Genomic DNA, 27,858 nt, shown 5'->3' with positions numbered 1-27,858 from the left:
GAATGGCCTGTAAAGTGGTTGGTGCCTTGACGTGGCTTTACAGCTCACGAGCTGCGAGTCATTGGTTTGGTTTTTTGTGAATTTAATTATTGACAGTGCATTTCATTTTTGTGAAATCTCTTGTTAATAAAATTTAATACACTGAACCATGACTCGCCCTCGTGCCAAATCCAACCAGTATGTGTGTGTGTTTGAGGAATAGATGGTTGTGCAGGAATCTTTGTCTTTAGTTTCTCTGCCAAGGTACACTTTCCATGCAAGAATAACCCACCAACTGTAGATATTGTCGAAAACTCATGGGAGTTCATGGTGATGTCTCTCTTGTGAATTCAAAAAAATGTTTTATCCCCAATGTCCTGTAAACCTCAAAATGTCTGCCACATTTTCTTTGCAATATTATTCCAAAATTCTCACGCTGTAGGAACAATAGTTAATCTGGTTTTGCAAGGGGGGTCACTTTGGTTTTTGGCCCGGTGCTCGGCGGCCATCTAGGGAAAACTACCAAACCCACACATTTCTGAAAACTAGACACCCGGCGACTTCCAGGGAGGTATGGCCTGCGTGGATCCCCCAACGTTTCCTTACCCAGAATCCCCGGCAAACCTCAATTTTTGCTGAAAAAATAACTTTTTTCACACATTTTGGGGTGGGAAAGTTGTGGCATCACCGGGCTCACACAAATTTACCACCACCCAGCGTTCCCCCAGGTCTCCCGGTAAAAATGGTGCCTCACTTGTGTGGGAGGCCCAAGTACGCGCGGCAGGCAAGGGCCCAAAACGTAGTGAGGCGACATCAAAATGGCTTATCGCAAAACCACCTGGTTTTGCAAGGGGGGTCACTTTGGTTTTTGACCCGGTGCTCGGCGGCCATCTAGGGAAACCTACCAAACCCATGCATTTCTGAAAACTAGACACCCGGAGGCTTCCAGGGAGGTATGGCTTGCGTGGATCCCCCAAAGTTTCCTTACCCATAATCCCCTGCAAACCTCAATTTTTGTTGAAAAATTCACTTTTTTCACACATTTTGGGGTGGGAAAGTTGTGGCATCACCGGGCTCACACAAATTTACCACCACCCAGCGTTCCCCCAGGTCTCCCGGTAAAAATGGTGCCTCACTTGTGTGGGAGGCCCAAGTACCCGCGGCAGGCAAGGGCCCAAAACCTAGTGAGGCGACATCAAAATGGCCTATCGCAAAACCACCTGGTTTTGCAAGGGGGGTCACTTTGGTTTTTGACCCAGTGCTCGGCGGCCATCTAGGGAAACCTACCAAACCCATGCATTTCTGAAAACTAGACACCCGGCGGCTTCCACGGAGGTATGGCTTGCGTGGATCCCCCAACGTTTCCTTACCCAGAATCCCCTGCAAACCTCAATTTTTGCTGAAAAAAATCACTTTTTTCACACATTTTGGGGTGGGAAAGTTGTGGCATCACCGGGCTCACACAAATTTACCACCACCCAGCGTTCCCCCAGGTCTCCCGGTAAAAATGGTGCCTCACTTGTGTGGGAGGCCCAAGTACCCGCGGCAGGCAAGGGCCCAAAACCTAGTGAGACGACATCAAAATGGCCTATCGCAAAACCACCTGGTTTTGCAAGGGGGGTCACTTTGGTTTTTGACCCGGTGCTCGGCGGCCATCTAGGAAAACCTACCATACCCATGCATTTCTGAAAACTAGACACCAGGCGGCTTCCAGGGAGGTATGGCTTGCGTGGATCCCCCAACGTTTCCTTACCCAGAATCCCCTGCAAACCTAAATTTTTGCTGAAAAAATCACATTTTTCACACATTTTGGGGTGGGAAAGTTGTGGCATCACCGGGCTCACACAAATTTACCACCACCCAGCGTTCCCCCTGGTCTCCCGGTAAAAATGGTGCCTCACTTGTGTGGGAGGCCCAAGTACCCGCGGCAGGCAAGGGCCCAAAACCTAGTGAGGCGACATCAAAATGGCCTATCGCAAAACCACCTGGTTTTGCAAGGGGGTCACTTTGGTTTTTGACCCGGTGCTCGGCGGCCATCTAGGGAAACCTACCAAACCCATGCATTTCTGAAAACTAGACACCCGGCGGCTTCCAGGGAGGTATGGCTTGCGTGGATCCTCAACGTTTCCTTACCCAGAATCCCCGGCAAACCTCAATTTTTGCTGAAAAAATCACTTTTTTCACACATTTTGGGGTGGGAAAGTTGTGGCATCACCGGGCTCACACAAATTTACCACCACCCAGCGTTCCCCCAGGTCTCCCGGTAAAAATGGTGCCTCACTTGTGTGGGAGGCCCAAGTACCCGCAGCAGGCAAGGGCCCAAAACCTAGTGAGGCGACATCAAAATGGCCTATCGCAAAACCACCTGGTTTTGCAAGGGGGTCACTTTGATTTTTGACCCGGTGCTCGGCGGCCATGTAGGGAAACCTACCAAACCCATGCATTTCTGAAAACTAGACACCCGGCGGCTTCCAGGGAGGTATGGCTTGCGTGGATCCCCCAACGTTTCCTTACCCAGAATCCCCTGCAAACCTCAATTTTTGCTGAAAAAATCACTTTTTTCACACATTTTGGGGTGGGAAAGTTGTGGCATCACCGGGCTCACACAAATTTACCACCACCCAGCGTTCCCCCAGGTCTCCCGGTAAAAATGGTGCCTCACTTGTGTGGGAGGCCCAAGTACCCGCGGCAGGCAAGGGCCCAAAACGTAGTGAGGCGACATTTGGTATAGGCCATTTTGATGTCGCCTCACTACGTTTTGGGCCCTTGCCTGCCGCGGGTACTTGGGCCTCCCACACAAATGAGGCACCATTTTTACCGGGAGACCTGGGGGAACGCTGGGTGGTGGTAAATTTGTGTGAGCCTGGTGATGCCACAACTTTCCCACCCCAAAATGTGTGAAAAAGGTGATTTTTCAGCAAAAATTGAGGTTTGCAGGGGATTCTGGGTAAGGAAACGTTGGGGGATCCATGCAAGCCATACCTCCCTGGAAGCCGCCGGGTGTCTAGTTTTCAGAAATGTGTGGGTTTGGTACGTTTCCCTAGATGGCCGCCGAGCACCGGGTCAAAAACCAAAGTGACCCCCTTGCAAAACCAGGTGGTTTTGCGATAGGCCATTTTGATGTCGCCTCACTATGTTTTGGGCCCTTGCCTGCCGCGGGTACTTGGGCCTCCCACACAAGTGAGGCACCATTTTTACCGGGAGACCTGGGGAAATGCTGGGTGGTGGTAAATTTGTGTGAGCCCGGTGATGCCACAACTTTCCCACCCCAACATGTGTGAAAAAAGGGATTTTTTCAGCAAAAATTGAGGTTTGCAGGGGATTCTGGGTAAGGAAATGTTGGGGGATCCAAGCAAGCCATACCTCCCTGGAAGCCGCCGGGTGTCTAGTTTTCAGAAATGTGTGGGTTTGGTAGGTTTCCCTAGATGGCCGCCGAGCACCGGGTCAAAAACCAAAGTGACCCTCCTTGCAAAACCAGGTGGTTTTGCGATAGGCCATTTTGATGTTGCCTCACTAGGTTTTGGGCCCTTGCCTGCCGCGGGTACTTGGGCCTCCCACACAAGTGAGGCACCATTTTTACCGGGAGACCTAGGGGAACGCTGGGTGGTGGTAAATTTGTGTGAGCCCGGTGATGCCACAACTTTCCCACCCCAAAATGTGTGAAAAAAGTGATTTTTTTAGCAAAAATGTAGGTTTGCAGGGGATTCTGGGTAAGGAAATGGGGGATCCACGCAAGCCATACCTCCCTGGAAGCCGCCGGGTGTCTAGTTTTCAGAAATGCGTGGGTTTGGTAGGTTTCCCTAGATGGCCGCCGAGCACCGGGTCAAAAACCAAAGTGACCCCCTTTGCAAAACCAGGTGGTTTTGCGATAGGCCATTTTGATGTTGACTCACTAGGTTTTGGGCCCTTGCCTGCCACGAGTACTTGGGCCTCCCACACAAGTGAGGCACCATTTTTACCGGGAGACCTGGGGAAACGCTGGGTGGTGGTAAATTTGTGTGACCCCGGTGATGCCACAACTTTCCCACCCCAAAATGTGTGAAAAAAGTGATTTTTTCAGCTAAAATGTAGGTTTGCAGGGGATTCTGGGTAAGGAAATGGGGGATCCACGCAAGCCATACCTCCCTGGAAGCCGCCGGGTGTCTAGTTTTCAGAAATGCATGGGTTTGGTAGGTTTCCCTAGATGGCCGCCGAGCACCGGGTCCAAAACCAAAGTGACCACCCTTGCAAAACCAGGTGGTTTTGCAATAGGCCATTTTGATGTCGCCTCACTACGTTTTGGGCCCTTGCCTGCCGCGGGTACTTGGGCCTCCCACACAAGTGAGGCACCATTTTTACCGGGAGACCAGGGGGAACGCTGGGTGGTGGTAAATTTGTGTGAGCCCGGTGATGCCACAACTTTCCCACCCCAAAATGTGTGAAAAAAGTGATTTTTTCAGCAAAAATTGAGGTTTGCAGGGGATTCTGGGTAAGGAAACGTTGGGGGATCCACGCAAGCCATACCTCCCTGGAAGCCGCCGGGTGTCTAGTTTTCAGAAATGTGTGGGTTTGGTAGGTTTCCCTTGATGGCCGCCGAGCACCGGGTCAAAAACCAAAGTGACCCCCCTTGCAAAACCAGGTGGTTTTGCGATAGGCCATTTTGATGTCGCCTCACTACGTTTTGGGCCCTTGCCTGCCGCGGGTACTTGGGCCTCCCACACAAGTGAGGCACCATTTTTACCGGGAGACCTGGGGGAACGCTGGGTGGTGGTAAATTTGTGTGAGCCCGGTGATGCCACAACTTTCCCACCCCAAAATGTGTGAAAAAAGTGATTTATTCAGCAAAAATTGAGGTTTGCAGGGGATTCTGGGTAAGGAATCGTTGGGGGATCCACGCAAGCCATACCTCCCTGGAAGCCGCCGGGTGTCTAGTTTTCAGAAATGTGTGGGTTTGGTAGGTTTCCCTAGGTGCCGGCAGAACTAGGGTTCAAAAACTACAGCTAGTCACTTTGCCAAAAAAGGGTCAATTTTCACTGCAAAATTGAGGTGTGACCACGTTGCGTTTTGCGCCGTTTCCTGTCGCGAGCACTAGGCCGACCCGCACAAGTGAGGTACCATTTTTCTCGTAGGACTTTGGGGAACGCGGGGTGGGTTGAAATTTGTGGATCCACGCAGATTCCAGAACTTTCCATCCCAGAAATGTGGGGAAAATGTGTTTTTTTTGTCATTTTTTTACGTTTGCAAGGGATTCTGGGTAACAGACCATGGTGGGAGGCAGTCAAGTCACCCCATCCTAGATTCCCCTGGGTGTCTAGTTTTCAAAAATGTATAGGTTTGCTAGGTTTCCCTAGGTGCCGGCAGGGCTAGGGTTGAAAAACTACAGCTAGTCACTTTGCCAAAAAAGGGTCATTTTTCACTGCAAAATTGAGGTGTGACCACGTTGCGTTTTGCGCCGTTTCCTGTCGCGGGCACTAGGCCGACCCGCACACGTGAGGTACCATTTTTCTCGTAGGACTTTGGGGAACGCGGGGTGGGTGGAAATTTGTGGATCCACGCAGATTCCAGAACTTTCCATCCCAGAAATGTGGGGAAAATGTGTTTTTTTTGTCATTTTTTTACGTTTGCAAGGGATTCTGGGTAACAGACCATGGTGGGAGGCAGTCAAGTCACCCCATCCTGGATTTCCCTGGGTGTCTAGTTTTCAAAAATGTATAGGTTTGCTAGGTTTCCCTAGGTGCCGCCAGGGCTAGGGTTCAAAAACTACAGCTAGTCACTTTGCCAAAAAAGGGTCATTTTTCACTGCAAAATTGAGGTGTGACCACGTTGCGTTTTGCGCCATTTCCTGTCGCGGGCACTAGGCCGACCCGCACAAGTGAGGTACCATTTTTCTCGTAGGACTTTGGGGTATGCGGGGTGGGTGGAAATTTGTGGATCCACGCAGATTCCAGAACTTTCCATCTCAGAAATGTGGGGAAAATGTGTTTTTTTTGTCATTTTTTTACGTTTGCAAGGGATTCTGGGTAACAGACCATGGTGGGAGGCAGTCAAGTCACCCCATCCTGGATTCCCCTTGGTGTCTAGTTTTCAAAAATGTATAGGTTTGCTAGGTTTCCCTAGGTGCCGGTAGGGCTAGGGTTAAAAAACTACAGCTAGTCACTTTGCCAAAAAAAGGGTCATTTTTCACTGCAAAATTGAGGTGTGACCACGTTGCGTTTTGCGCCGTTTCCTGACGCGGGCACTAGGCCGACCCGCACAAGTGAGGTACCATTTTTCTCGTAGGACTTTGGGGAACGCGGGGTGGTTGGAAATTTATGGATCCACGCAGATTCCAGAACTTTCCATCCCACAAATGTGGGGAAAATTTGTTTTTTTTGTCATTTTTTTACGTTTGCAAGGGATTCTGGGTAACAGACCATGGTGGGAGGCAGTCAAGTCACCCCATCCTGGATTCCCCTGGGTGTCTAGTTTTCAAAAATGTATAGGTTTGCTAGGTTTCCCTAGGTGCCGGCAGGGCTAGGGTTCAAAAACTACAGCTAGTCACTTTGCCAAAAAAGGGTCATTTTTCACTGCAAAATTGAGGTGTGACCACGTTGCGTTTTGCGCCGTTTCCTGTCGCGGGCACTAGGCCGACCCGCACAAGTGAGGTACCATTTTTCTCGTAGGACTTTGGGGAACGCGGGGTGGGTGGAAATTTGTGGATCCACGCAGATTCCAGAACTTTCCATCCCAGAAATGTGGGGAAAATGTGTTTTTTTTGTCATTTTTTTACGTTTGCAAGGGATTCTGGGTAACAGACCATGGTGGGAGGCAGTCAAGTCACCCCATCCTGGATTCCCCTGGGTGTCTAGTTTACAAAAATGTATAGGTTTGCTAGGTTTCCCTAGGTGCCGGCAGGGCTAGGGTTCAAAAACTACAGCTAGACTCTTCGCAAAAAAAGTGTAAATTTTCAGTGTGAAAATGTGGTGCCTTCACCTTAGGTTTTGAGCCACTTCCTGTCGTGGGCACTATGCCTACCCACACAAGTGTGGTACCATTTTTATCGGGAGACTTAGGGTAGTTCAGGTTTGTAAAGCAACTGTTATTACCTATTGATTTTTGATGCATTTCTCCCTTCCAAATGAAAGACATTGTGTAAAAAAAAAGTAATTTTGAAAAATGACCAATAATTGTCATGCAAGTATGAGTATTCCCAATTTCGAAAATGTGCAAATATGCACTGTTTCTAAACTCTGTAATTTTCCCACAATAATTGCTATATACCCCGAACAAAAAAAAAAACATTACAAAATGCTGCTCAGTTTTTTACTCTGGGTTCGTTGGGCTCTTGGTGAACCTACAAGTCTTATATATCCCCACAACCAGGAACGTCCACCGGATGTAATGGTACATTGCTTTCAAAGAGATGTCATAATTCGAAGAAGTTACAGGTGAAAACGTTGACTCAAAAGGCTGCTTTTTTCAACAAATTTTTAATTTTTCCTATATTTACCTGTTAGTTTCTATAAAGAAACCTTGATGGATCTACACAAATGACCCCTTGCTGAATTCAGAATTTTGTCTACTTTTCAAAAATGTATAGCTTTCCAGGATCCATTATTGCTTTTCTACCCATTTTTACCATTATCTGGAAGGAGGTTCAAAGCACAAAAAATAGCAAAAATAGGGTATGTCCCAGAAAAATGTCAAAACTGTGTAAAACATGTTGGATTTCTAACAAAAAACTGTCATTCCTAAAAGCTGGAGAAATTGTGATTTCAGCCCCACAAACCCTTTTTTGATATCATTTGCAGAGAAAAACCCAGACGCTTTCATTTGCAGCCACTTTTCCCCATTTTTTACAAAAAAAACAAAATTTTGCTGTATTTTGACTAATTTCTGGGAACCCTCTAGGAGAATCCACAAACCCTGGGTACCTTTAGAATCCCCATGATGGTGGAAGAAAAGGACGCAAATTTGGCGTGGATACCTAATGTGGTCAAAAAGTTACAGGGGCCTAAGCGCGCACTACCCCAAATAGCCCAAAAAAGGCTTAGCACAGGAGGGGAAAAGGCCTAGCAGCGAAGGGGTTAAGCATAAGATTAGCACAGAGCTATCCAAGCTGAGATAGAAAGGGACAAAGTCTTTTGCCATTTCTACAGCAAAGTATTTAAGCATAGGATTAGCACATGCCAAGCTGTAAAATGACCACAGCCTTTTACCACTCCAGGCACAGTATTACAACTTTGGATTGACAAAATACCATCCAAGCTAACCTTAAATGAATAAAAGCAACCCCTGACATGTGTTACGCTCTTATTAGAGCTCCTCAGAGAGGTATAGCTTTGTCCATACACAAGGGAGCACCCAGTATAAGTCAAAATAATACCCTTTCAGGCATAGAGTGATGCATAAATTATGCAAAAAGAAGTAGAGAACTCTGGGTAGTTCTCAAGTTTAGGTGGAAAGCAGCTCCAGTATAGAGCACTCTCAACACCAGCGATAATCTAAATTTGCTCACCTTAAATATCTGCTTTTCTATTAAAGTCTTTAGGCATAGGATTAGCACAGTGCGGTCCACGGTGAGATAGAAAGGATCTAAGTATTTTGCCATTTCTAGAGTAAAGTCTTTAAGCATAGGATTAGCACAGTGCTATCCATGCCGAGCTGTAAAATGACCAAAGCCTTTTACCACTCCAGGCAAAGTATTACAGCTTTAGATTGGTAAATTACCATCCAAGCCAACCTGAAATTAATAAATGCACCCCCTGACATGTGTTTTGCTCTCATTAGAGCTCTTCAGAGTGGTATAGCTTTGTCCAGACACAAGGGAGCACCCAGTATAAGTCAAAACAATACCCTTTCAGGCATAGAGTGCATCATAAATTATGCAAAAAAGAAGCAGAGAACTCTAGATAGTTCTCAAGTTTAGGTGGAGAGCAGCACCTGTGTAGAGCACCCTACAACACAAGCAACACTCCTAATGTGCTCACCTCAAATGTTGGTTGTTCTAGCAACGTTTTCAAGCATAGGATTAGCATACTGCATAATTTATGAGTCACTCTAATTAACTTACCACACTATACCCCTACAAACCTAGCAGTCCACACTTAAAAATATAACTAAAATAAATACACATAACACAATTGAAATAATTATTAATCAATCAAATATAATTTAATAATGTATTAATTAATAATTAACTGCCCACCCTATACCCCTGCAAATCCAGCAACCCGCTCCTAATATACAACTTAAAAAATAACATTATTATAGAATTTACATAAATAATAATCAAGTAAATAGTTAATAATAAATTGCTACTTGTTAATTGATTATTCCTAAATTAATTTCCCAACCTATACCTCTACAAACCCAATAGCTCACACCTAAGACATGGCTTAAATACACAATTTACATAGTAATTAAATAATTAATAATAAATTAATAATGAATTGTTAATGAATTATTACTTAATTAACTTTCCACCCTATACCCCTACAAACCCTGCAGCCCACACATAATATATAACTTGGAAAATATAATGATTACACAATTAACATAATTAACAATCAATTAAATAATTAACAATACATTCATAATGAATTGGTAATTAATTATACTTAATTAACTTCTCACCCTGCACCCCTGCAAGCCTAGCAACCTGCTACGGCAATATAAATTACTATTATCAATTAAATAAAAAATGATAAATCACTTAAAATTGCAAACTATACTTACACATTTCATTAAGAATTATACAAACAATAATAAAACAAAAAATATTATCTGAACAAATGCACATAAAGATAATTAAAAAAGGATATTTTTTACAACTATATTATAGAAAACGATATTAACAATGATATTACTTACCTGAAAAATCAATCTTTTCGACAACGAAATTTCTGTATCACAATATTTTCGTATTATGATATTTTTTTCCGATATTACTGCAACTCGATATTGAAAACTCAACATTTTGTCCAAATACCATTCAACCGAAGTTCCTGTCGTTCGCCCTCTCTCCAACACAGTAAGGCTCATAAGAAGTGATCTGCTCCAGGAACGATAGTCAATATTATAGTACCCCTCCACTCAATAGATATGTCTTGCAAAGCTGATGAAAAGATTAATTATTAAGCATAAGCTTCTAATCAACTAAACTAGTGTTTCAAACAAGTGAACAACTGTCAGTAAAAAAAGTATTGGCAAAGCTAGGAGGTCTTGCCTATAGGCCCTACTGGATTTGTCAATGCCTTTTAGCCAGTTCTTAATTTGTAAAAAATGAATTGCCTGAACTCTTGTCAGGAGGCCACTGCAGCTTGCACCACACAATACACCTGCCAGTGCTGCCAATATTAGCAACAACACAACTACTACCCTGCCCACTCCTACAAGTGTGACAATTAGAATATTTCAGGCCCCTAGAGCAATAGGATAGGCGTGGGCGGCAGGTAATAATCATTTTTAGTGTGTATTGAATGAATAATTAACTGTTGTGGTCATCTCTAAATTGGCCAGACAGTGCCACCTTGTTGCCGACAGTCACAAGCGCCGGGGTTAACAATTAAATGCCGGTGCCGAACACCAGAAACCACCAGCTCAAATTAAGAACTGTTTTTAGCTAGGCAGACAGCATTGGCAAGATAATGTGCAGCATGGCCCAAACAAAAGAAGCATTATTTATGCATTTGCCTTATGACACAGGCACCATCTTTTATATTTACTGAGCTGAGATGGATCTGAAAATAAACAAAATGAAAAAAGTAGTGCATAAGTGGAGGGGCTGCCAGCAATTTGCTGCCTAATCCCCCCCACTCACCAAAAATAATAATAATTTTAAAAAAATAAGAAAAAAACAGAATGTTCGAAAGGTGGTGAGGACAATGGATGAGCGTTCGGAGGAAGCAATGGGAGGAGGAGAAAAGAAGCACATGAGGGCCAGCAATACGTGGCTGGGAGGAGAAGCATACAATTGAGAAAGAGCGTGTGGAAGTTTGTCGCTGGTGAAGCAAATCAGAGAGATTAAACACGAACAATAAGGAAACTCTCTCCTTATTAGCAGACCTATCTACTCTTAGTTTGAGCATTATAAATACAAATATCACTCATCAGGCCGGGCATATGCTCGACCTTATTTTAACCAATTCCTCGGACATCCGCTACAATGCGACGACTCCTCTTGAGTGGTCTGACCATTATTTGGTGGACTTCTCAATCTTAAGCAAACATGATTTAGGAGGACATGAAAACAGACTCCCCAGAGTCTATAGACAGTGGCGCAGAGTTACTCCTCAATCTTTTCAGGACCTTTTTAACCCGCCATGCTTCAATGAGTTGGATGATATTAATGACCATGTATCAGCTCTGAATGCCAACCTCGAAGCAGCTATTAACCAATTAGCTCCATCTAAATCTCAACTGAACCCTCTTAAACGCGTGCAAGCTCCATGGTATACGCCTACTCTGAAAACAGAGAAATCCCGTTGCAGAAAGCTAGAGCGAACCTGGCGCCTCTCACACAATCAAAATGATAAAGCCGTATTCAAAAATGCTCTAACAGCCTATCACAAAAACTTGCGGCTTGCCCGTAAAATGCATATTGCGGTTGAGATTGACAATGCGGAAAATTCTTCTCGTACACTCTACCAAATACTAAATACGTTTACAAATCCCAAGGCTTGTAACACAGATGCTGCACCTTCACAATACCTCTGTGACAATATTGCAAATTATTTGTCTCAGAAAATTGAAAATATATATCAAAAAATTACTTCGACTAGTAGGCCCTGCCCCAGTCAGCCCTCAAACTCCATCCCCGTCAAAGAGATATTGCACACCCTTGACACCTTCCCTGCATGCACGGTACTGGAAGTTGCTGCTCTTCTAAAAAGTACCAAATCCGGCTCACCACTAGACCCTATGCCTGCCAAAATCACAGCCACTTTGTCAGATTCGCTCGCCAATCCTATTTGTGCCATCCTCAATAAGTCACTAAAGGATGGCGTTCTTGCGGCAGAGTGGAAGGCAGCCCAGGTCATTCCCATTAAGAAAAATGCGAAACTGTCACCGGAGGACTATACCAATTACAGACCCATCTCACTGCTCCCCCTTCACAGTAAACTCCTGGAAAAACACATTAACAAACATCTTTCCGCGTTTATTGAATCTTCCAAGTGCTTAGACGAATCACAATCCGGTTTCCGTCCAAAACACAGTACGGAGACCACATTAGTGGAGGTCATAGACAACATCAGAATGGCAGCAGATAAGGGTCAGGCAGTGTTATTGGTCCTGCTTGACCTATCTGCTGCCTTCGACACCATTTCTCATCAGGTCCTTATCACCAGACTTGAGGAGATGGGTGTAAGAGGTAAAGCGCTTGGTTGGCTGACTGATTTTCTGACCAACAGGACGCAAACTGTCAACCTAGGTCCTTTTAGCTCGTCCACCACCAGGATCAGCAAGGGGGTTCCTCAGGGCTCTTGTTTGAGCCCTACACTGTTCAATGTCTATGTAGCCCCCTTGGCAGGACACCTCAGACGGCTTGGGTTTGACCCCATATCCTATGCCGATGACACGCAACTTTTGATGTCTTTCGACAAAACTAGTCCGCTTACCCGAGACTTGTTTTCCGAGGGCATGAAAGGAGTTGCGCAGTGGATGAGGGAAAATTATTTACAGTTAAACTCTGACAAATCAGAAATCATGCTGTTTGGAGAGGCAAAACTGAGATGGTCCCCTAGTTGGTGGCCTGAGGAATTGGGCTCTGCCCCGTCCCCCAAAGATGTTGTAAAAGATCTGGGTGTACGCCTGGATAGTGATCTTACTTTAGAAGAACATGTTAACAGTACCGCCAACACCTGCTTTCATACCCTCCGCATGTTGCGTAAGGTCTGTCCCTTCCTCCCTTTATCTACCCGTAAATCTTTGGTTCAGTCATTGATTATCAGTAGATTGGACTACTGCAATGCCCTGTTAATTGCAGCAAAAGAAAAATCTCTATGCAAACTACAAGTGGTCCAGAACACTGCTGCCCGATTAGTAAATAACGCACTTCCCATGACCCCCTCTGCTCCTTTACTCCACGACCTCCATTGGCTCCCCATAAAAAAGAGGGTCAGATTCAAAATCTGCTGCATGGTTTTTAAATCCTTGCACAACTTGGGTCCTGGCTACTTTGCTCGGAAACTGGTCAGGTACACTCCGACTAGATTACTGAGATCCAGCCAACTTGCATATCTGCAAATCCCCCGCATAAAACTATCCCGGATGGGTGGTAAAGCGTTCTCATATCTGGCACCCCGTTACTGGAATCTCCTCCCATTACATCTTCGCCAATGTCCCAATTTGGGGGTCTTCCGGAAATTACTGAAAACGCATCTTTTCTAATCAGTCTCCCTCAGTGGCCAATCAGCAGTCTACAGCGCAGAGATACCCCGTATGGGGTGATTCGGGCGCTATACAAAACCCATAAATAAAAATAAATAAATAAATAAGAGAGCTTAAAGCAAATGGAACACAGAAACTTGGATCATGGGATGGAGAAGCACAGGAGAGAGAAAGTTGGAAAACACATGCACTTTCATGGAGTGCTTGATCAATAAGAAAGAAGTAGTTCCCTAAAAGTGATCAGTTGAAGGATACACATCAGCGAAGCCAAAGGATGTGAATGAGTCTTTATTACAGGTGAGGGATAAACACATATTCTGACTGGTCTATGTGGGTTTCAGGCACTGCCTGACAGGCCAATATGACAGGGCAGTGTGGGGGCTCTTTTTTTTAACTGTTTGTGGGCCTGTTTTATGGTCTGCTTGGCCATAGCGTATGCTTTTGGGAAACCAATTAACACCATATAGCTAGTAACCGCAATTGTCAGACGGATTTAAAGCTATTTTAATTTTGGAGATAAGCCCTTGGGGCAAAGAAATACAGGAGAAAACATTTTCACCTGTTTCTGTTTTTGCCCACTTACTTTATTTAGTTTTTTTTATTTCAATGATTAGTTTATTTGAAAAAGCCATAATCGATTTACACCAATGATCCCTTACTGAGTTCGGAATCTGTCCACTTTTCAGAAGTATTAATCGTTCTGTGTTCACACATGGTTTTCACACCTTTCACCCACAAACTGCAAGTATTAAGAAACCACAAAAATAAGAAATATTGACTATCTCTAAACAATTGCAAAAACTGTGCTAAATAAAATGGGGTTTTTTTGTACAACTCTGCCTGGTCCTGAAAGATGGCAGGAGGACAATCTTGGCACAGCAATCCTTTTTTTAATGTCATGTTTAGAAAAACGAAAACACATACTTTCTTGTACAGCACTTTTTCCCTACCCCCACCCCCCAAAAACACATTTTGTTGCAGATTGGATGTTTTTTCAGTTCCCTCCAGGGGAATCCTCAAACTGTGGGTACCTCTAGAATCCAGAACTGGTGGGGAAAAAAAATCAAATTTTACCTGGCTTCCTTAGTGGAAAAATGTAGTTGCTTGTGTGCAATGAAAAACTATGTCTCAGTATTTGGGAACAAATCCTAGGTACTGAAGGGGTCTAGTCCTCTGTAATCTGATAGAAAGACATCCTAATAATATATTGTGTGCACATCATGACCTTCGCATAGCCCCTGGTCAGCCAGTCCCAGACTGTTCAAGGAATAAGACTGAGACAAGAGGATAGCCTGGTGAATTCAAGGGGTTAGCTGGTGTGTGACGTCATTTCTGCTACACATGGTACTTTGGTGATTCAATATCCATGGATTTGTATGAACTGAGGAGGTAAAGTATCAGTGAGAGGAACCACAGTCAACATTGGATGAGCCCTCCAAGCTAACAATGAAATTCAAGGGCCCATATCTACAGGTAAAAACATATGACATTGCTCTCTCCCTGTCTCTTTGCATTACTTTGCATCTAGGGGGTGTTCCATGGGTGGTATTTGGGCATTTCCATGCAATCACTTATAATTTGGACTCAACCCTGATCTACTAACAATCGTAGATAGGGGTTTGCATCATATATAATGCCTCTTTGAGGGAGGCATTACAAAGGAGAAATGTTTTTATTTCTTAAAGCTTTTCCAACTTTGCATGTGTTCTCCACTGTACAGCACACATTCAAAGTGGGAAAAGTTTTAAAGGTTGTCTAAACATAGTATTTTGCTAAAGAGGGGCACCCTTATGGTACCAAATCTATGCTAGATATGACAGAGACATTATTGAACTAGGGTGCAAAGGTGTGTGTGCAGCATTAGACAGCCTGATTGTGCACCATCACTAGAGAGAAGCACAGCCCAATATCCTAGTCCACATGTCCTGAGCTATGGAGGTGTTCTGATTTCCTCCTTTAACACAATGCAGGAACTTTGGTTGCTTCACTGTGCTGCGTGTTTTAATAAATCTAAACTAAGAGACCAATTTGTGCTGAGTCACAGCATTGTGATATTAGTGTTTACGATATCTCTTTCCAGAAGTAAAAATAATTTGCTTAAATGTTACCTGTGCCCAAACTCCATTTATTGACTTCAGCCTTTCATGAAGCAGGCCAATGATGTTTTGGAAAAATGGATCCTCATATTCAAAGCGCTTCCCAAACACTATAGAGCACACGATGTTGGATGTAGCATTATCAAGGACAAACAGAGGATCAAACGGAGCACCTGTATTTCAAGAAAACATTAAAGTACTGTTATTTATTTACAAAAACAAATTTGCTGGATTAACATTTCAGAAAGAGAGAATGTAATATAATGACTCTGGGCGCATCAAAACATAATCACTGTATTAAGTCATGTATTCCATTTTCTTCTGATGATTGAAATTCTTACCCATGTTGTTTTTGAAGTATTGTAATAAATAGGATGACTCCTCCAGAATTCTCTCCTCCATGGACTTTTTCCCCAAACCAAAGTTCCTTAGGGTTGACAAGGTAAATCGACGGTGTTTTTTCCAACTTTGTCCATATTGGCCACTAATAATACCTACAGTATGTCAACAGAAACAAAATTCTGGTTTAGAAGCTAGTGGTAAGGTGAGGATTATTCTCAATTACTTCAAGAATCCTATGTGTTAAATCCAAAATACTAATTGCTGTAAAGTAGTTGTATCATTCTTCCATTCCATTCACCTCTATTAGCCACAGTATAGCCTAGACCTAGTTATAAAAAAGTTATTTTTAATTGGATGGCTTATTGTAGCAACTAATAATACATGCTTATACCTTCACCGTTCCCATATTACTTAAATCCTTGGTGTCTTCCACTTTCATGTTCAATGCAGATAAGTTTAATAAAAGCAGAATCTGTAGAGCGAAATTTGACACACCAAAAAGCAGGTACGCATTTTTGTAAAATAGAAATTGGAATCAGTTTAGCGTAAATCAGGTCAAAATGCTGTGCCTCAGACTATATAGAAGCATGCAGAGATGCTATTATTCCTGCAATTACTTATGTTGTAAAAAATCAAACGTTTCCAGAGATATGTCTTCTTTCTGCTGATAACGTTCTCTTTGTAGAAAAAGATATTAGAAGAAGGAACAGCCAGTTCCCATTTTCCTTGTTTAAACTGCTAACATATTTATGCTCCATGAACTGCCTTTCGCCTTGGCTGATGGCTCCGGAAGCATGCGCTGTGACGTCAGAACTCCACTGTAACAACTAATTACAGATAAGCATCTATGTAATTTCTATAATACAGTGGACTAGCAATTTCAGAAGTTGGCTGTAATTGGGAGATTAGAGACAGGTTTATATGAAGGGATTGCAGTCTAACAAATATCATATATGAGAGAAAGTGCCCCCTGCTGTTCAATGCAAGGATAGTGCAAATCACTGAGGAGTTCCATTACCATAAAGTGGAATAATGCCATTGCTGAGTTCTTTTATAAGGATATGAAACTCTGAAGTTACTTGCAATATTCATACAATGTGTGTCAGGGAGGAAGTTTATTCCTTATATCATATGGTCCCACCATCACCCTTCCCACAAATCTCTTAAATCCTAAATCCTGTATTTATCAACATTTCATGAAGCGCAATACAGCAAGACACCTTGCTACTCTGTGTGAAAGAGAGGGGGCAGGAATGCACCATATCAATAAAGATATGATGCATTCCTGCTCTGGCAGAAAAACTGCCTAGCACCAATGCAGGCACCCTTCCACCATGGTGCAAGGGTACCTGCATTACAGGGAGGATTATTTTTGTGCAGGAAGGGACATCTGTCAGCACAAAAACAATCCTCCGAGGTTTTTTCCTATTTCTATGTTTGCTGCAGCACTGGGAAACTTGGGGTGTGTACCTGCTCCCAAATAATTACTGCTCCTGATTGGACCGTTTGGTGGGAACTAATGTGAAGGGTCTTCCAGGATTTCTATCATGTATTAAGAGTGTGTTTCATGGAATAGTTTATCAGCCCCTATCTGACTTCTCTGAGAGAAGACCTACTCTCGACTCTGCTGATTTCCCTTGTCTGGGTGTTGAGCTTTATACTTGAGCACTCGCGCCTATCCCCTGAACATTAAAGTTGGTACATTTGACGCTTGCATCTTCCTCTTAGAAATCCACTTACCACTTTCAGTGCTTTATTTAGAAAAGGGAAGCTTCTTTTATTGAATCAATTTTTTTAGTATTCTGTTCAGTCTATGTTTTTATATCTTGCATCTATTTCCTCATAATATATAAATGGTGCAAGGGTGCCTGCATTGGCGCTAGGCTGCCAAAACAGAACCAGCACAAGGTAACAGGACAGGAATGCACCGTATTGAATAAATACAGGGCATTTCTTACCACTCCCTGTGACAAAACTGTAAGTTTTTCTTTAAACAAAAACAGATCTTTTTTATTACACCTAGCTATAACTTTCCTTTAACCTTTGTTTTTTTTAGTGAATTTCTGGATTTGTTTAACTGAGAGAAATATTTTATTTTTGTTAAAAATATTTTGTTAGCATACGTAAAGCCAACCCCCCCCCCCCCCCCCCGCCGCCTTCGCCATGCGTGGCAAAGGGTTGTCCACACAGGCAGCCAACCACACACAGTGCACTGCCTTTGGCCATGCACAGCACGGGGTTGGCAACATGGTGGCCAACAGACCCGGAGGCAGCCAACCTCATGCTGCACACAGCCTTTCATCGCAGATGGTGTGGGGTTGACTGTAGGGCCTAGCTTGCAGCCAGGCCCTGCATCTATCCCCCAGCAGTCAGCCACCCGCTGACAGCCTACCCTACACTGTGCACAGCCTTTGCTCATGCGTAAAATGAGGTTAGAGGCAGGACCTGTATTGCAGCCGCGTGGCCTCCTCCCCAACCCTCACAAGGTTCCAGAGCCACAGTATCCACATGGCCCTCTCCCTGAGCCTTAGTACGCCCTGGGGACCCCATCCTGTCAGGCTATATATTTTTTTGAGGGTATGAGGACTGTGTGGCCCCCTCCCTTATCAGGCCCTGGGGATGCTCATTCCCTGGGGCCAGTTATATTTTTTTAATAGGGGGGAGGGGCTTCTTTTCCCATACCTCAATTGACCCTGGGGACCCCATCCCCCGGGCACATACTTTTTTTTAATGGGGAGGGGGCGACCCCCACACCCCTGGGCCTCATGTATTTTCAATGGGAGGGGGCCATGTGACCCCCCTCCCTGAGTCTCATTAAGGCCTGGGACCCCCAGGGCCCTATGTATTTTAAAGGGGATAAGGCCGTGTGGCCCCAAGAACCTGTTTAATCCCTGGGGACCCCATCCCCCAGGGTCTTATGCATTTTAAAGAGGAGGGGCAGAGCATGGCCCCCTCTCTGAGCCTATTTTGAGCCCGGTGAATCCATCCCACAGCGCCTCCTTTTTAAATAGGTAAAGCCCCAGCTGGCTCCCTGCATACTGCAGGATCCGGCATTGCTCCCACCCACAGCAAGCAGATATTTTTGCTGCTCCCTCCAGGCGAGGCAATCAGTTTCCCTGCTCGCATTAGTGCAGGCAGTGAAACAGATCTCAAGTCTGCTCCCAACGGGTGGGAGCATTTTTAGAGTTCTCTTAGGCAATTTACAAATGCTCCCGCCAGGCAGGAGCAAACACATGTTCCATTGCCTTGCTAGTGGGGGCAGGAAAACTACTGTGCACTGGGGTGGGCTCAACGTGACACAGCAAGTGTCTAACCCCAGGATATGGGGTCCCCAGGGCCATTTAAGGCTCGGCGAGGGGGCCATGCATCCTCCCTCCTTTAAATAATTAAAGCGGGCCCGAAGAGATGGGGTCTCTGGGACTAAATACAGCTCAGGGAGAGGGGCTGCGTGCCCCCATCTCCTAAATAATTTATTTGAGCCCCTAGGAATGGAGTCCCAGGGGCCAAATATGGCTCTGGGAGGGTGTAGCGCTCTTCACTCCCCAGAACAAATGCTTTGGGCCCTTGTGGATTGGGTCCCCCAAGGTAAAAAATGGCTCAGGAAGGGGGCTTCACGCTCCTCTCCCCTTCAATATACATGGCCCTCGAGTATGAGGTACCAGGGGCTCCTAAATGGGCTATGGAGAGTGGCCCTACTGATGCCCCCTTTCCATATATACTTATTAAAAGGTGGCAGCTTTTTGTTTGCCACGATCCTGCGGGAATCAAGGAAGTCGTGGCAATTTCTGCAGTTTTCAGGTCTCACCTACACAGCACGTAAGCGCTGCATAGGAGATGAACTCTTGGAATCGCTCAGGACTTTTGGGAAACTCGTGCATGTACTGCACTGTTCCCAATGAGCTCTCGTGCATGTGTGGCATTTACCTTGCGGGAGCGAGCAGCAGCGCCATCTGTTTGCAATTATCGCGCCCGCCGCTGCTCGCTCCCATAAGGTAAACGCTGCACGTCGCTTTAACTTTCATGGCCGCGTGGCCGCGCTTGTCTTTCAGAGCTTGTTGTACTTAGCGCCCTCCTCGGAATGCTCCTCCCCAAAGCAACGCACCCTTTTTCAGCCACGAGGCGCTAGGCACCGCCCCATTTTTTGGCCATGAAGCGCCATTAACACCGCATCATTTTCCGTCCGTCCTGCACTGGGCACCGCGCCTTTTTTTTTTTTTGCCATGGAACGCAACTGCAGGCACAGCATTTAAACGAATTCTTCTTCACAACATTACATCATACTGTTTATCAATACAGTGGAAGGGGTGTCCTGCACAGTGTTTAGTTAACCAACAGTACTTTGCCCAAACAGTACACTTGAACATATCACATTCAGCGTGTGAGACACCGCACCTCAAAACCTGGTTTCCATTCCACACCCAGTGTGTTTAGATCATGCGTTTGCATAAAGGCGGCTTCTTTGGTGCCCGATCTCCCCATGCTCCCAAGTTAGAGTGCTCGACAGTGGGGACTGCTGCGTTACTAGCCGTGAATAGATTGGAAGCCCTAACATCTTCCAATCCATTCTCATTTAAGATAAGAAGAAATGCTTAATATATGCAGTTGGGGTACTCACGTGGAGCTACCCGCCGGGAGAGTTTTTCTAGCATGAACCTGCCCTTTACTCGGAAACCAGTTGCAATATATGAGGATACATTTATCATGTTCCTCCACCGGCTGCAGCTCTAGCAGTTATGTCGCGTCTCATAAGAAGTATTTATTTATTTATTATGGGCCCCACTCCTTCTGCGAACTTAGCGAGCACTGCATCTGTTGCCTTCTCCTTTACCCTAGCCCCACCTCCTAATTCAAAAAGCCCCCCAACATTCGTATCCGACATGAAGAGGTTAAATGGGTTGAAAACGTGCCCAAATGGCAATGTGCAGTTTTGCCCGCAGTTCCGATCATTCATGCAAGCAAGCTGCCATTAATTTAGGTGAAATAAAATAGCTTCTAAAGAACCAATGCGCATGTTTCAATCGCAGGGTGCTCCTGTCCATGACTGTGCCCTATCACAGAGCTCTGTCATACACGTATGCACATTCTGATGACTCAGCCCCACGACATCTGTCTTCGTGGTCATGACACTTGTGCACCTGGAGGAGGTACAGATGTCATGGAAAGACTTCTAGTTTCCAATACCGAACCCTGCTTGTGAGCGCCAGCATTGACAGCTTTAGCTGTTACACCGTATGTTGGTCCTAAGTAATAGACCCCCGTAGCAGCTGTTTTAGATGGGTTAACAAATGTGCTGGGAACTTGATTTTAAATGTTCGCAAGGCTCTTCCTCCATCTTCACAGAGCAACCATGCAGCTCATTAAGCAACTGCAGAGATCGAACGTAGGTCCCACCCGGGACCTTCTCGCAATTAGAGGGAATCTTCGCGCCATTTTACCAGTACCCTGGAGTCATTATATCATACTTTACGAGGGCTTTTCCAATCCCCCGCCTTCGGCCCCGCGCGATGTCACAGCATTGTTCATTTTTTAAATTTTTTTTATTGTTTTTCCTTTGTGCATGTGTAATAGGCAAGAACTAGCCATGTGTAGACAGGAAGACACTTAAACACATTCAGGGCACCATGCGCGTGCAGTACAGCACGTTCCGTGCTGAAAGTTTCAATTAACAGTAAGGCTCATCTGAGGTACGCTGCGGGGGGTCCCTGGGTTGGATAAAGCCACAAGGACCTTAAGTGCTTTACGTGAGCACCAGTTACTCATGCCACAGGATGGTGGACCCTACGCCACGCCCGCTACTTCGAGGTCCAAAGACGGCAGCTCTAGGCTCTATGCGACTACCTCTCTCACGTCAACAAGCTGGAAATATTCTTTTGGGCACACGCTTTTCTCGAATTTTAACAAATACCCTTTAAATACGTTTATTGCTGACCAGTAATACCCTCTAGATGCCATGCTCCCTGCTAACCGATTTGTTTTACAAGAGCCTTCATTCACACTTAACAGGCCGAAGCCTCCCTGTGACGACCTCACTGCCTCTGAGTGCTGCGCAGACGCGGACCTCGACTGTGATTTTCGTGGCAATTTCACTGCAACTCAGGCGTCAACCCCATAAAACCTGGATGCTACTGGATATTGCGCCGACGCCGGGGCCCGAACCCGGTTCCTCAGTTCCCAGGTCAATATCTCCGGCTGAAAGTCAACATCCTCCCTACTTCCACTTCTCTGGTGAAGCGCCTCGAGTCGCGCCACTTCAGGACACCTCCCAACAACCAGGTAAGGGGCAGGGCGTCACTAGATTTCTACATCATGGTGTTGCAACTAGAAATTCTCAGCGCCGCTGCCCCAGCTCCATGATGTAGAGTGAGCTGTCCTAGGGGGAGCGTCGCTCTATATGCCCCCTTTCGTCTTCTCGCCCTTGGCGTGGAAAGGGGGAGGGAGTGCAGGGGTGTGGAATTTATGAACATATCTACTTGTCCATGGGGCAGGTTGCTTCATAAATCTACTTGTCCTGTAACAGAGTCCACTTGTCCCTTTTGTGCCATGTGATGCAGCGACAAATTATGGCAGCAATCTCATTCTATATGAGCTCTGATATAGCCTCTCTGATTATGCCAGCGCTCCTTCCATAGTAGGGTTTGAATACTAGCAATTCACTTATGTTTCTGCAGATCTACATACTGGGGCTAAGGTGATGGTAAGCAAGAGTTCCAGGGTTGGAATGCCCTTTTGAAACTGTGCAAACCTACTAATTTGCATGTTTTAATGGTTTTCACCGACTCTTCTCTAATCTTTTCCCATACTGAGAGAGGTTGGATATTTACTCCTGACAATGGCGGACATAAAACTTCTTCCAGGGCTGGGAAAAAAGTGGTTAGAGGGAAAGTAAACTTGCAAACACTCAGATTTTCGCATGAGCAAATCTACACCTGCATATTTGCTCATGCTAAAATGCAGTTCACAAATATTTTCTAGGAGTACTATTTCTTGGCCAACTTCTGTAAAGTATTGTGAATTCACAAAAGTCATATATCTGCACTTAATCCAAGCACATGGGTGCACTTTATTTAATAATTGGGCCCCTAAATAGGTCTGGCGTTAACCACGACCTTTTGTGTTTATTAAAATGTTCTCTGTCTGTCGGCTAGCTTCACTGTGAGTGACAGAATTCTGTTCATTCACAAGGAGCAAATCGACACACAGTTGTTTTGTTCAGTGTCAGGAACTACTGTGCAATGTTTGCTTTTTGAGACAAAAACAATTTTTGCTTTTGCCAATGTTTTTTATAATGGTGAGGACCAGGCAGCTCCCACACCAATAAGGTTATACAAAAACAATGCCAAAACAAGTCACGCCTTGACAAACCCAAAAGGCTGACCAACGATTTCAGACCTACTGTCTTTACCGATGCTTGTTTATTTTTGTTTCCCATAATCTTATTAAGACTAGTTACACCGATTTTCCAGTATGAATATTTTTGGGAAATACTAGCGTGCATCAACACCTTTTACTAAATGATGCTGCAAAGAAATGGTACCTAACTTTTTTCAGTAATTTAGCGAAATGTTTTCACATTTTTTTTGAGAACATTTTATTTTGAAAGCAAAGAATCGTCAATCGTGCTTTCAAGCTTCTGCAAATATTTGCTTCTAATCAGAGAGCATTCTGGGAGCAGTATGCATAGCCTCATATTGCTAAATATTGAAAACATTAGTACACATTTTTGTACAATAACTGCTGTCAGTAGTGCAGTTTGAGTTTACAACATTTACTTAGAGCGCTCACCCTTAGAATAAAGCCTTTGCATTAATTAACCATAAATACAAGTTTGAACAGCATTAACACATTGACACAAATATTACCTTAACCGCAGGCAATGAATGCCCTTACCGGATCCATAATGTGGTACTGTAAACTGGCTGCCAAAGGGTTTATACTGTAGGGGGTTGGGCCTACATGTCCCAGGGACAAATTACACATGAAAACGTGTTGCCCTTGACCCCAAAACAATTTGTCCCGGGCGTCAAGCTATAGGAATTCCACATCCCTGGAGTGCCACCCTATTGAGTGATCAGAACCCTTGCCAGCCCCCCCATTGCGCTCCACTTCCTGACGGCGCAAACCAGTTCTGTTCCTATTCAGGCTCTGGCGGTCATTATGGCGCCGGCCCTCGAGGCCCCCTTTGGGGGCGGCCTCTGCTAGTACCATGTAGGGAGACGAACTTGCTAAAGGAGGGAGCGAAGAGCTATGATGAACGCCGTCAGCCCCCTGTGGAGCCAGACACTACTGGAATTATAGCTGGGACACCTACTAATAATCAGTGTTTTCTAATGACGGTCTGTGCTGTACTCTGCAATCTCTAACAGACCACAGTTCTCCCGCTGGCCCTTTAAATTCCACAGTGCCTAAGGCACATCATGGCTGGATGGTAAAAGAGATGGGAGATACCAAAGCAACGGGAACAAGCATTGGCATAGCCAATAGGTCTCGCCTTTGAGACCTTATAAGTGTTTAGCCATGCAACAGTTGTTGTTGCACCAAGATTATTGTGCTGCATCACTAAATACTTATAAGGTCCCAAAAGCGAGACCTATTGGCTATGCCAATGTTTGTTTTATTTTGGCTCCGGGGGGGCCTCATGGTCCCCCTCCATGAGGCCTAAGGCCTCCGGACAGGGGACTATGTCCCTGAGTTCTTTAATGGTTTTCAGCAATGCTTTTCTCATTTTGCTGGCAGCCATCAAAGCGCTCAATCCCACGGGAATCTGACTCCCGTGGGAGCGAGATGGCCCAAGTGAAAAATAGCTTCCTGGGCGAATCAGAATGCTCTAATTTTAAATTGGCACTTAATTCAATTTTTTTATTATGATTTGGAGCTCCGAAGAGTTCCACATAAAAATGTACAAGAAAGACTCCAATATACCAAATCATCCTGAGCTTAATAAGAAGATAAAATACAAGCAAAGAACAGTTACAGATTTCGTCGAACAGTACAAAATTTACAGCAGGATATCAAAAGTGCAAATGCGCACATATAAAACCATTTTCACAGATCCTTTAAAATATAATGCTAATTCAGTCAGTGCAAGTGAGATTGTACCATTAAATACTCCAACAACTTAAACTGTATAATGCAAATATCCTAAGATTCTATTTATAATATGAAATGAATTTTGCCCAAAGGGGATCCTGTGCAAAGGTACGTGCAGAGACCTAACAGTTACAGATGTCATTGTACAGTACTGAATTCATAGCAGCATTCAAGTTGTCGAAAGTGCAAGTGCGCAGGTGTAATATCGATTTCACAAATCCTTTAAAGGTTTCTACTTAAAATATTAAATTAATTTTGCACAAAGGGTACACTGTGCAAAATACATGCAGATTTCATTGTACGGTCCCAGAATTCATAGCAGCATACAAGATGTTGAAAGTGCAAGTGTGCAAGTATAATACCAATTTCACAAATCCTTTAAAAATACCATCCCAATAGGTCAGTGCAAATTAGATTATACCATTAAATACAATTTCAAACGTATATTACAAAGACCCTAAATTCTACTTACAATATGCAATGAATTTTGCCCATCGGGACACTGTTCAACACTACTAAACACAACACATTAGTCCTTCTCTGAAATATATTTAAGAATTGTTGAAAAAAACAAAAAAAAAATTAAACACACTTGTTCGGAGGGGAGGAGCCAAGAGACAGTTTTGAGCCTCCTCGGCTGTAGCGATGTTATATTTTAGATACATTGGTCTCAAAAAACGACGTCATAATGGATGTAATAGGGGACAGACAAATAAAACATGTTTGATCCTGCACTCAGTTTCCACATAGGTGACAATGTCTGTCCTGCCTGGCTAATCCCTCCCATGCCCCTGTTATAATTCATAAGGGGAGCAAATTCAACCTTTGCAACAGGATAGTTCTGCACACTATATGGGAAAGATTCTATACAACATATGGTTGAGGTTGTTTATAAATACTACTCCCCACTATCATATCATTACTGGAATGCCCTAAACACAATACAATATCTCTTTTACTACAGACTTCGTAAATTGTTTTTTTAATTATAGTTTTCAAAACTTTTTTGGGTAGAGAACCTACGCCTCTATGCCCAATTTCAAATAAGTCTGCAGCTTTCTCATAATTCCTGAAGACAACGCTTTTCCCCTTCATGCAGGCAAATATTTCCTGCCTTATTGCTGCCCGTAAAGGGTTATCACACTGTTCAGTAAGGCATTACTCAATTTTAAGCATTCAGCCATGGCAAACACAGTCGAGAGATGGTTGGATTCAAGCTGAATCACCGCTATGGAGGCTGCATGATTCAAATTAAAAATTTAGCACCAAATGCGCCCTTCCACCTTCTCAAAATAATCCCACTGCTGTTCATCCTCTGATTCACAAGCGTAACACTGTACAGACAGGATTTTAATTTTGTAAACTGATAAAACATGTGTCAAGTGTCTTTGCCCACAACATTTATTAAGTCTACCAATTGCACAGGCCTGGGATATAGCCTTACTTTTGCACTGGTCAATTTGATCACTGCTAGAACACTTACTTGTAAAGATTCTTCCTAGGTACGGGTACAACTTCACTACATCAAGTTTGTCTTTCCCCAGAAACCAATGCATATTTTTCCTAACTCTACATCCCCGATATCTAAAAACTAATATTTTACTTTTTGAGGTATTTAATTTAAAAAAGTAATCATCTGAGTAGTGAGCTAACTTATTAAGACGTCTTTATAGTCCTATCGTAGTTAAGTCCAACAGGATGGCGTCATCGGCGTAAAGCAGACAGCTGAATTTCACTGTTCCTAAATTCAGGGAATCCCCTTTACAGAGCCCCACCCTATTCGGCAAGTCAATAATATAAAGAGAGAAAACGGGGGGAGCTAATAATCACCCCTGCTTCAACCCATTATGGGTCTTTACTTTACTCGACAGGCCTGATTACCTGGGTCCAAGTTGAAGAATGCAATGCAATAATCAATTTAAGCAAGTGGATAGGAATCCCCATTACAACCAATTTCCTCTACAGTGTACCATAGTCAACCCGGCCGAACGATGGGTAGAAATCTATAAAAAGGCAGTGTACAGAGCCATTCCCATGCCCATTTGATATTTTAGATCAAGGTTTGCAGGGCAGTAATATTATCTAATGTTCCACTATGCTTACCAATCCCTGCTTGCTCTACGGGGACGAGGTCAGTTACAAAAGCCCAATCCTGGAGATGGAGAAGTTTGCTCTTTGCAAACAGTTTTTCGGTCGCAACCAGCAATGCGATCTGCCTAAAGCTGGTAGGGGACGTTCATAGAACCACAATACTTCCTCTCCAAGAGGATGGACTAATCCCATATGCATAACAATAAGAGAATACCAGACTAAGAAATTTAGCCAATGCAGAACTATTTTGTTTGATATAGCTATCGGAAGGTCATCTGGGCCCATTGTACCCGGAGTACCTTACCCCTTTAATGAAGCTCTCTATTTCCTTACAGGAAGGGGGGCCATATTCATTGCCCAGGGGAGATTCCAGGATTTTCTCTAAGTTGGGGCCGGTTGTCGGATTTATTGTATATAACTGAGCGATATATTGGGTTCACTCTGCATCTGATATCAAAATGGCTTTTGCCTTAATTCTATTATCACAATATTTGTAAGCCTGGGCAGAGTTCGCGGAACTCTGCAAAGTGCAAAAAAAACTCCAACGCGCTACGTGGAGCTCTGCAAGCAGAGGAATGCATTAGATAAATGCCGTTCGCGGTGATTTTCAGTGCCAGATACTTGTTTGCACTGCGCAATAATCGCGAACGGCACAATGCACAGCGCAAGCGGGCGCTGCTTCCTTTCTGCCCCTAGAGTAGATTTTTACTCGAGCGGCAGCTTTCTCAACGCGAGCGGTCGCGAGCATACGCGACCACTCGCAATGAGAAATCTCACTGCCCGCATTGTGAAATCTCCCCGGGAGGTTGATTTTCCAAGCTCGCGCTCACCAACTTGTTGTTGATGATCATGAACAAGGAAAAAATCTCTCTGGGAGGTGGATTTTCCTTGCTCACGCTCGCCAACTTGACAT

At 44.3% G+C, this 27,858-nt stretch overlaps 1 protein-coding gene across 1 annotated transcript in view; it reads right to left on the bottom strand.

Annotated features, from left to right (window-relative positions):
* LOC146775926 (cytochrome P450 2C23-like) overlaps window positions 1-27,858 on the bottom strand; it is a 768,862-nt gene that overhangs the window by 704,662 nt on the left and 36,342 nt on the right. The window contains exons 3-4 of the mRNA XM_085639573.1: window positions 15,767-15,919; window positions 15,438-15,598 (exon numbers count right to left, since the gene is read on the bottom strand). Coding sequence (XP_085495699.1) covers window positions 15,438-15,598; window positions 15,767-15,919 — 314 coding nt within the window. The remainder of the gene's footprint in view (window positions 1-15,437; window positions 15,599-15,766; window positions 15,920-27,858) is intronic.

The sequence above is a fragment of the Triturus cristatus genome, chromosome 12 (genome assembly GCF_964204655.1).
Source record: "Triturus cristatus chromosome 12, aTriCri1.1, whole genome shotgun sequence".
NCBI lineage: Eukaryota > Metazoa > Chordata > Amphibia > Caudata > Salamandridae > Triturus > Triturus cristatus.
Note: the sequence above shows the minus strand (reverse complement) of the source record. Positions and strands in the feature narration are given on the sequence as shown.